At 33.8% G+C, this 11,109-nt stretch overlaps 1 protein-coding gene across 1 annotated transcript in view; it reads right to left on the reverse strand.

The window, feature by feature from the left end:
* Window positions 1-10,630, reverse strand: part of LOC118626997 (serine/threonine-protein kinase TNNI3K) — a 269,557-nt gene extending 258,927 nt beyond the window's left edge. Inside the window, exons 1-2 of the mRNA XM_036257082.1 lie at window positions 10,545-10,630; window positions 9,843-9,951 (exon numbers count right to left, since the gene is read on the reverse strand). Coding sequence (XP_036112975.1) covers window positions 9,843-9,951; window positions 10,545-10,584 — 149 coding nt within the window. The 5' untranslated portion in view covers window positions 10,585-10,630. The remainder of the gene's footprint in view (window positions 1-9,842; window positions 9,952-10,544) is intronic.
* Between the last annotated feature and the right edge of the window lie 479 nt (window positions 10,631-11,109).

An 11,109-nucleotide genomic window follows, 5' to 3' on the forward strand; every position in this document is an offset into this window, starting at 1 on the left:
ATTGTTAATAATTGAACTCACTTCTATCTGCACTTCCCCACAGCTCAATGAACAGTGCAAAAATTATTTCTGATAAAAATATACCACTCTTTTAAATGTCTACCTAAAATGGGCCAAATTATAAATAATATAGATATTTTATATGTGCAATAACTTTACAAAATAACATGATTCTTTTAAATGTGTGGGCTTTTCCTGAGCCTGACCTTTAAACTCTCAAAGCTGACTGTATTTTAGATGTCTTGGAGAAATTAAACTAAACAGGTAGTACTAAACAAAATGCTCTCAATGGCCCATGCTTGCAAATACATCCACAAAGGTCTTCTTTGTGGTTATGATTTCAAACGGCACAGGTTTTCTGAAAAGGTGAACTCTGCTTTTAGAGTTGGGTGGATTGAATTTTTCTCTTAAAGTTTATAGGATGTCAGTGTCCTTAAATAAAAAGAAGAAAAAAACCTGTGACTAGCAGTTGATGATGTTGATTGGAAATGATTCAGCGCTCTAACCTGCTTTGGCTTTTCTTCCTTGGTCTTTCCATTATCCAGCAAATGAAACATACAATAAGATCAAAGACATAAAACAAAGTACTGTGATGGGGGAAGACAGGGAGGGCTTCTGTTAAATAAAAAACTATATACTCCAGGCTAAGAGACAAACAGGAAAGGAAGCACTTTTGAATTAACTATAATGAACTTAATACTAAAAGAAGAAAAAGTTTGGGAGCTTCTCTGTAGCAATAAATCCTTAAGAAAATTTGTTTTCTCAATGTGTGCTTCTAATATTATATAGCAATATTATTAAAATAATACATATAACATTGTGTTGTTATGAGGAATGAATGTGGTCAAGTGCTTACTACAGTAGCTGGCATATGATATGTTACCTATAGATAGTTATTGTATTGTTATTACTATTATTATCAAGTTCACTGTGAATATATAACTTTTCTTTTGTAGTGTAACTCTTCCAAGAATTTTAGCACAATTTTCAAAACAAGTTTAACCTTTGACATCTCACATTGGATGACCTGTAAAATTTTCTGATTTTCATAATCAATTCTACAGATATAAATATTTTATACTCATAAGTCAATCATACTTTATTTTTTTAACTTTTTATTTTTTATATTTCAATATTTTAATTAATTAATTAACAATTAATTAATTCAATCAGACTTTAGAACACATCTGAACTTGTCTTCACTGTTTTTAAAAATGGCCACTGGGTTTGCTGTTGTGACCCCTAGTACTTATCAGTGATTCAGTGCAATTGCCAGAATCACAGTTTTTTAACATAAGTGCAGAGGCATCATAAAATTGGGAATTATTTTCAACACTGGAGATATTAAAAGAACAATAAACCCATATGGGGAAAAAAGGTGGTGTTGAAAATCATTTTATTGAGAAGACAGACTCAATCCATTATCTAACTTTGCTAATGCATTGATAAGTCTGGCACAATACCTGTTGTGCACCAACTGTGTGCTCCACCTTGGTTCCTGATACTCCCTTGAGATTGTTTTCAGCATTCTACTTGATATAAACTACTCACTAATTCCTGGGTGTTTTTAGTGCATCTGTCTTAGAAATACACATATTAAAAAGAATCCTTCAACTGACTTGAGCATTAGTTCTGATCTCTACTTCCCTGCTCAGCTTTGCAAAGAAGGTAAACACTAAATAAATAGAAAATATAAGATGCTAAAGTCCATTGCTTTATTTTAAAACAATAAAAACACCAACTGAATGTCAGTTGTTTACATAAATAACATTGAAAGCATGAATTATATTCATGAGTTGTATTCAACAAACATTCCTTAGTTCCTTAGCTCATTGAATTTTTTTTACAAATTTTTTAATTTATTGATTTGAGAGAGCGAGAGGAAGGAAGAGGGAGAGAGAGAGAAACATTTGTTGTTTGACTTCTTTTTGCATTCATTGGTAAATTCTTATATGTGCCCTGGTAAGGTATCGAACCTGCAATCTTGATGCATCGTGAGGATGCTTTAACCATCTGAGCACCCGGCCAGGGCAGCTCATTGAATCATAAACTAGACTTGACCATTCTTAAGTGACTCAGTATAATGCAGTCCCAAAGAGCTTCTTGCTCAAAACTGAGCTGTTGCCTGTTGCTTTATTCTGTTCTTGAATCCTATCCTCTTGAATTCATGCAACTTCTATTAATGCCAACAAAAAACAGAGAATAAATTCCCATAATATCTGAAAGTCAAGTGTAATTTTAATAGTATAATTTTTTCTTAAATTTAATAACTGGAACATAATTTTTAGAAAGACAGTTACTTTGGAACTATATTTGAATCCTAATTCTCACTTCCCATTAACTTCTAGTTGAGTGTTTCTGTTTTGATACATGCAATTAAAATATTCAAGATTTTAAAGCAATCATTCCTAGGAGAGATATTTCATTTTCTCTTCTTTTGCCTCTTCTAAAGCAACTGTGTATGTCAACTTCACTGCCAATTGAGCATCACTTATGTATTCTAATACCCTACGCTCAATTTATTTTTTAATTTCCCCTTACATTTTTCATCACCTACCATGCCATACTGTATCTTAGCATATTCTAATGAGTTCATAGTGCTTGCTGGGGCATAAATGAAGTTCCTAATTAAAATGAAGTCACTATTATGAATACATTTCTAATTCTGTCCTTAATCATTAAAAAATGGTAGTTCTGTACCCAAAGGTTACTTTCTTTCTTGTAGCATAATGAACTCTTTTCTTAGCCTTTACCTTTTATCCAGAAAGTATGCAGTTCTGTGATCCAATTAAACTTCTTTCTCATGACCTCATCCTTTCAATACAATATCTGACGTGACCACCAGTGGAAACTTATTAAAATATAACATTTCAACAGTTGGCCAAAAAATAATACATTACTATCAAAAATATTCAGAAAGGTGGACACATTTTTAAAATTAATTCATTGGCTTAAATTTAAGGAAAGGCCAAGAAGGTAAAGAATGTAAGAATTTGTTATTGATCATCTAGTTCCCAAATTGATAATTTAGGTTCAAAATGGCTGGTTCAAAGTTCTTGCGTAGTTCTTTGTGATTGCTGCTGATTTTTCCCCAAAACAATAGAAACAGAAAAAAAAAAATCATCAATAAGACCTATTCCCAAGATATAGCCCTAGGAAATATTCAGAAATGTGTTTTTCTAATGTATCCCAGATGAAATCTGCAAACTAACAATATGAAGTATATTCATTCGTTCATTCGTTCATTCATGCATTCATTCATTCATACAATAAACAATTAAATATGGTAGCAGATAGAGCAAGAAGAGCTAAGGATGATAAAATTGGGACAACAAAAGTTCTTATCTCATAGGATTTTTTATGAGGCTTAAGTGGATTAGATCTCGTAAGACGTGTAAATATTAGCTGCTATAATAATTATTTTTACTGAAGCATTCATATTGATTATTTTTATTGTTTTGCTTTGCCTTTCAGAAGGGGTATAGGGAAGGAGAAAGAAAAGATGAAGGCAATATGAAATAGAAAAGAAAAATAGAAGAAGGATAAAAGAGGGGGAGTTAGAGTGAGGTAGCAAACTAGAGAGAAAGAGACAGAGACAGAAAGAGCAAAAGAGAGAGAGATTGAGATCAAACTGCTTCATAATGTTTTTACAAGATATTCCTTTAAAATTTCATTCATAACTAACTTTACCTGGGCAAAGAAGAAAAGAAGTAGGAAGGTAGGCAGTTTGGAGGCAATGTGAATTAAGTGTTTCTGGTTTTGAGGTCTCTGTTGTTTCTGTTTTGTTTAGTTGCAAATCAGTACAATGTATTTACCAAACACGCAAACTAATACTTTTACTGTATTTTGATTTTAAAAGATGACATTCTCCCCCCAGTATTCTATTCAGCACCTTGATAGGGAATTCACTCTTCTTAGATAAGCTCAGCCTGCTATGTTTCTGGAACTATTCATTTTTTAATAGCTAAATTTCATAATTGGTTATAGTCCTGAGAAGGTAGATGCCTGGAAGGTGTTTCATTTGCAGGATAAGTAACGTGAACTGTAGCTAGGCCCAGAGGAACTTTTCAGAGAGAAAAATAGGAAGGAAGGTACATCTTAGAAAACCTCCTTCATTTTTCTATCTCTCTTTTTAAAGTTTTATCTAAATATTGCAACTGTTCTCCCATGGAACAGAGCATTTTCTGACAGTTTTTGTTCAATTATTAAACCTAATGAATTTTGAAGTGAGATATTGTCATTATTGGCCAAGGTATAGCTACCTCCATGTCAAAATAGATTAAAATTAGAAAAAATAGGGTTCTTTTGATTCTGTTGACAAGCCATGGCATTGGAAAATTATAACTTCTCTGGAATATGGTCACACAGGTTCAAATTTTATATTATAGATTAAGCAGACAAAAAAGTAGACTTTACCTTAATGAAATTAGCAAAACACAGCTCTAAAATTCTAATGACTTAAAAGAAAAGCATATTGAAACACAGTAATTTAATTGGAAACCTTTTAAAAGTTACATGTGGAGAGCCATTATGTGTTTTTCAAAGATCATAGAAAGGTATGTATATCACCAAGGAGTGGGAGTAGGGGCATAACTATATTCTACCCCCACCCCTAGGGACACTTCTAATACACAGGATGTAGCAAAAATTGTGGAGTAGCATGGGAAAAATAAAAAATTTGCAAAGATAATTCTGATGCCACCCAGATTGAGAACCAAGAGCATGAAGCTCATACATGGTGAATGAAGTACAGTTGGATGCAGTCCCAGCACAACCATACCAGTTCTGTAACCTAGTTAAAGCTGTTTTTATTTGTTTTTTTAATCCTCACCCGAGGACATTTTTCCATTTTTTGTATAGATAGAGTGGGAGGGAGAGAGAGGAAGAGAGAGAGAGAGAGAGAGAGAGAGAGAGAGAGAGACATCGACATGAAAGGGACACATCGAGAGTCTGCCACCTGCACAACCAAGTACGCGCCCTTAGCGGGAATCGAACCCGGGTCTCTCCGGACTGCAGGCCGATGCTCTAACCGCTGAGCCAAACCGGCCAGGGCAAAGCTGTTTTTATTTGATTAGCCTCATTTGTTTGGATATAAAATGTCAATTGCAATATCTACTTCATAGTTTATGTTGTTTATGTTGACATAAACAATGATGACTAGTTTTTAACTAACATTTTTTAGTGTTGATTATGTGCCAGTCTCTGTGCTAAAGCACCTTATACATGCAGGGGTAGGAAAAAGTAGTTTTATAGGTGTAAGTACATGAAACAGTTTATTCTTGCAGTAGGGTTTATTTATTAATTATTGGATTATTTATTATTATTAACTTACTTTTTTCCCATCCCTGTGTATATTTAGGATTATATGAGTTAATAGATGTTAAAATGCCTTGTAGCATGCCTAGCATAAGGTAGGCACTAAGTTGCTGTTTGTTTTCAAGTATCACAAATAAATAAAAATATAAATAAGGCTAAACAAGATAAAGAGTTGTCTTTGGTAAACACATATACTAGTGGTTAGTCCTGTAAATGGATAATGACACGATGAATGAAGTGCTATTAATGTTGATAAACATAAAGATCAGAGAGGGCACAGAAGAGGTAATAACCAGACAATGGTCCTCCAATGTATACTTCTGTCTTCCCTTCTTCTGCCTTCTCTTGTTCCTCATCTCCTCCTGTTGCCCAACCAATAGCTCACAAATGTCCTGTTATGAATGGATGCAACTTTTTTTGTGGAAGATGAAGGAACATTCCATTTCCATTCCTCTTCTTACTAATAGCTAGCTCTCGTTCCAAAGGTGCCATAAATTGACATAAGCAAGATCATGGCTTAGCTCTTTTTGTCTTTTTAAAGTTTGGTACTATATTGCTCTGTACTATATTGTGGGTGAAAGCTATACCAAGAGATTGTGTGTTTGATCTGAAAGAAAGAGTCCCTGGTGGACTATGGTATATAGAAGTTCTCTTTCAATGAATGAAATGACCATCTACCTACCGTCAATGCCATAAAGAAACTTGTCAGCAAATGAAAAGAAAACAAAGTAAACAAAATAATAAGAAGAAAACAAAAACTGATGAGCCTATGTTTACCTCAGTGATGCTCCACTTGTCACTCTAGTGTTAAAAACTTTTTTGGGGACATCTTATACAGTGTTTCTGCTACCTACCTACATGTTTAGAGAAAGCCCGATAAACACAGCTGTTCATCACAGCAGTACTCCTTACATTACGTAAGATGAATAAAGATTAGAAAGATTCCAACACTTATTTGACACCTAAAATGTCCTACTCATTTACATGTGATTTCATATATCACCTTTTATTTTCTCAACTACCCTTAAAATTTTTGTGTGTGAGCCAATAAGTGAGACAATTTATATTCGCAGTACTCGGTTCTTTCCTTTCCTTGTCATCCATCATTTTATTCTCGAGGGGGAAAAACATTTATGTGAGATTTGCCCTAGGCACAGTTGACTTTCTCTGCCTTGATGGGATCAGACAAAGCAGCGCATTCTAACTGTTTGTTTGTTTACTTGTTTGTTTGCTCCATTAACTCTCTGTAGATCATACTAGTTGCCAGCTTTCTGTTCTCATGTTCTTCACTCCTTCACTGATATCACCTCAGGCAGAATTTTCAGTGTAACTCGGATATCTTTCTAGAAGTATAGTTTTCAAACTTTAGCAGAAGTATCATTTTTAGCATACAAAAGTATTACCTGGGGAGCTTGTTAAAAATTCAGGTTTCTGGAAGTCATCCCCAGAGATTCTGGTTCATTTGATATGGGGTAGAATCCTGGAATCTAAAAATTTTAGCAAACACCGACAGCCACTCTATGAAGGAGGTGCTTAGTCCTGGGAGAAACGTGATTCTAGGCTCTGGGAATCCTGTCCTCCACTTCATTATCACTTCTGACTAATTGGATATCTGTAGCTTCCTTAACAGCTTTAGCACCAGGCTACCGATCTTCCTCTCCACAAAATGCCCTACCATTATTCTCAGGGAATTTGACATCCATTCTGATGAGCCTTCTAATACTCTAGTCTGAAAATTTGTTCATCCCTTCTGATCACATACTCTTTAAATTTTACATATCAGAGTTTTGCATCATCTTGAAGTGTTCTAACATTTTACATTTTTACTTCTGCAAAACACCCTCTTCATATAAAAACATTGTATCCTAACTTTCTCAACTTCTAACATTCAATAAACTATGTGTTACTCCCACTCAATAATAAAGTCTTCAGTCTTTCAAACTTCCCTAGTTATCCAATAAATCATTGTAACAGAAACCTCTAACTATTCAATGCCTACAGTGTGTTAGGCCCTGCACACAGCATTTAACTGACAACATGTTGCAGATATCCTGTGAGTTTATTAACCTCATTTTACAAATGCAAATAAGGCTCAGGAGATTAAGTTAAAAAATCCAAGGATGCGTAGTTTGTTTGTAGAAGAAACTAGATTTAAAACTATTTATATGGCTGCAAAACCCTTACCCTGGCCCTGGCCGGTTTGGCTCAGTGGTTAGAGCGTCGGCCTGTAGTCCAGAGAGACCTGGGTTTGGTTCCCACTAAGGGCATGTACTTCGGTTATGGTTTGTCCCCGGCCCTGGGTGGGTCGTGTGGTGACAGCCACTCAATGTGTCCTTTTCATATCGATGTTTTTCTCTCTCTCTTCCTCCTGCTCTGTCTGAATAAAAAATGGAAAAATGTCCTCGGGTGAGGATTAAAAACAAAAACAAAAACAAAAAACCCTTACCCTGACTGGTATAGTTTTCCTACTCAACTCACATGAAATGGTGAAAACATTAGTTTTTCTTGCCTCTTCTTCACTTTCCATGGTACACATCCATTCTTGCCTATATATCTTTTCTTAAGTGTACCTTTTATCTGGAATGCTTTTCAAAACTGATGAATAAATCAAGCCCACTCATATGTTTTTATATTTGAAAACCATCGTGTTTTTCTTCTACTTAGCACTTGTCATAGACTGCCTTCTGTGAATTATTTATATACATGTTTACCCTCAACCCAGATTTTGAGGTTCTGGAGCAAGAAGCAGGTGTTACAGTAAGAAAAGCTCTCTCTCTGGAGTTAGGACAACCTGGTTAGAAATCACAGTTTCAATACTTACTGACTAGATGATCTTAACAAAACACAACCTCTCTAGTCCTTATTTTATTATCCACCAGAAATATTATCTTCCGCTCATGGTCATGGTGAGGATTAAATAATGTCTTGTATTTGATGTATCTAGAATAGCACCTTAAATGTAGCTGTCACAATAAATTCTGAACTATAATCTCCCTGCTGCTGATTCTGGCCTCTCATCCCCTGTGCTAATCAGCAAAATGGAGGTCACATTTATCACATGTAGTGAAAATGTAGGAAAATTCAGCTATAGCAGGAGCTGTAGAAACAGCTGCTTGTTATTGATGTGGTGTGAGAAAGAAAGTTACATCTCAAGCCCATTGCTTAATCCTTAAAAGGACATTTTTTAAAAAAAATTAGACTTGATTTATTTGCACAATATTTTCTTAATTAAAGTAAATAAATACGATTTTGACTTTATAAAATTGGGGGAAATTTCTTTCAATTTAATCACATTTCATTCGGCATATTTATCTGAGTTAATAAGAGCTAGAGGGCTTATGATTAAGTTCTATATTCATATCTCTTTCAAAATAAAATAAATATTTATGTACAAATCTATTATTCTGAACTGCCAGTCACATCTTTACAGGAAATTTAAGTTTCCCCATAACTGAGCATGAGATACTACTTGCAAAAGTCAAGCCAACCCAGGGAATCTCACCACGAGTGTCAATGCTGAGTTAATCATTTTGGGCCAAATAATAGGAGAATCATCTAATTCCCAAACCATAAATTGAATACTTATGAAGCCTTTATGAACCCACTGACAAGTTTCATGTAAACTATATTATACATGGATAATTTTATTTGCCAGTTATGGGAGTTTTGTATGTTTATTATATCTAACATTGCTTTTAAAAAATCTAATGTCATTTGGTCATTGCTTTATACTTGTTTTCCAAGTAAAATAGAGGGTGTTCTTTGTCACGAGTGCATTACATGAATAACATAGCTGTAAGTGAACATGGCTAATTGGCCTGTATGAAACTGCTCCTCAGTTGGGCAGCTAACTTAAACTAACCCCCCCAAAGTGCATCTAGTTTCTCAATGTCAGATTCAATTTCTCCAAAAGGTTGCTTGTGTGTATAAAGGTCTTATCCCCTTTTCTGAACATTTTATGTGTTCCAAGGTTGTGGCACTATGCCAGATTATTTTTCTTTTATTATCATAGAACAAAACCCATTGCAAGCCTGAAGCCAATATAACTCATTGTTATATGATTTTTCAGGGGCAGAATAATACTCAATTCCATTAAAGGACATCCTTTCAATGTCAAGAGTCCAGAGGGTTTGTTAAAATTAGACCTAGTCTAGCAGTCCAAAGAAAATAATGTGGCTGATATTCTACCACCATTTGGGGAAAAAAGTCTTGTTGCTTGTCGCTGGCATGGCTTACAAGAACGATCCAATTCCAGAGAAGATTATTTGCATTAGCAACAGTGTTCAAAGGCTAGTCCTTAGGTTCCTCTCTTTTTAAACTTTAGTAATAGGAGTATGGAAGCCATATTTTAAGGATATAATCTGTTTACATTTTCTGGGATATATATACGGTCAAGAGGGGATACCTTGACATTCTAAGACTTAGAATGTGACTGGATAAGGTTGTGTTTTTAAATAAATAGAGATATATCTAATAAGAAAGAAAGAAAGAAAGAAGACACTTATACAAAGAAATTATAACTTTACCCAAATATGTGCCTTAATTCTGTAAGTTCTTTTTCTTTGATCTGCAAGTCATCTTCTAATCTTTCTATTATAATAACATAAGATTCACTGACCTTCTTCTTCCATTCATCTAGAAAAAAACAGAAAAATTCATAGTTGTATTTTGCAAAATGTAAACACAGATCATAACATAAAAGTAATTAAAACCCTGTTTTTTATTCTGAATTCTACAATAATTAATTTAAATTACTGACTGTGAGTTTAAAATGCAGATGTTTATATTTAAAAGGCAATCTTATTGAATTGTAGTGATTAAGAACCCATTGGATATTAGATAACATATTTACATAAAAGAATATATTTGACTTATTTCATTTGATTTAATTGCATTTTAATTATAGCAATCTCCAGTTTCTTGAAAAGAGATTTTAGGTTTTAAATACTAAATACTTAAGATATAATTCTAAAATCCCTATATTCAGCAGTATTACAATTTTTTTCAATAACATCATACCCTGGAGCTAATCATACATTTTTGTAAGAAATCTGTTTTCTCTAAAGATTTTTCAAAAAATTTAATTTGAATTCAGATAATCTTCACAACACTTTTTGTATAATACATTGTTCATCGTCTGTATAAAAATGAACAGATATTCCAAGAAAATGTTAATTATCTATAACTATTATTGAACCATGTTACATTTAAGGATATAAAATATTTACCAGTGCAAGTTTGGGTTGGTCTAGATTTATAATTTCCCATTTGTTAGATGTTGCTTCTTTTCCCCAGCGCAGTTCCTCACGTTACAAGATTCCAAGTTCAAGTGCAGTGACATTCCTGTAGAAAATACTTTGATAGTCTGTCTAAAAATAATCAGACTGCCCAATGGAATGTCATGCAACGATGACAAAGAACAAAATAGTGTGTACTGTCAAGGGTAAAATCATAAAGGAAACTAATCAGTCTGTTTAAAAGTGCTGTATCAAAAATAAACAGTAAATGTTTCAATAGGATTATTTGCCTCCATCAGCTGATTACCTACCCATATATACCTTTATGAGTTATTTATTTAATAGGTATATCTAGAAAGTGATTCTGTTACATATGAGGTCTACAAAGAGCTATTTAAACTACCTAAGATCTTTCACAATCATTTTCTTAGGAGCCAAAGTCATGGCAGTTGGAAAAGAGTGGCTGGTAGTAGAATTTACCTCTGTATATAAATAATAAAGACCTGTTTCCTATGGTATGTCACTAATAGAAATGATTACAAGTTTTGCCTATACT

Source organism: Molossus molossus, unplaced genomic scaffold (assembly GCF_014108415.1).
Source record: "Molossus molossus isolate mMolMol1 unplaced genomic scaffold, mMolMol1.p scaffold_m16_p_12, whole genome shotgun sequence".
NCBI classification, from domain to species: Eukaryota; Metazoa; Chordata; class Mammalia; order Chiroptera; family Molossidae; genus Molossus; species Molossus molossus.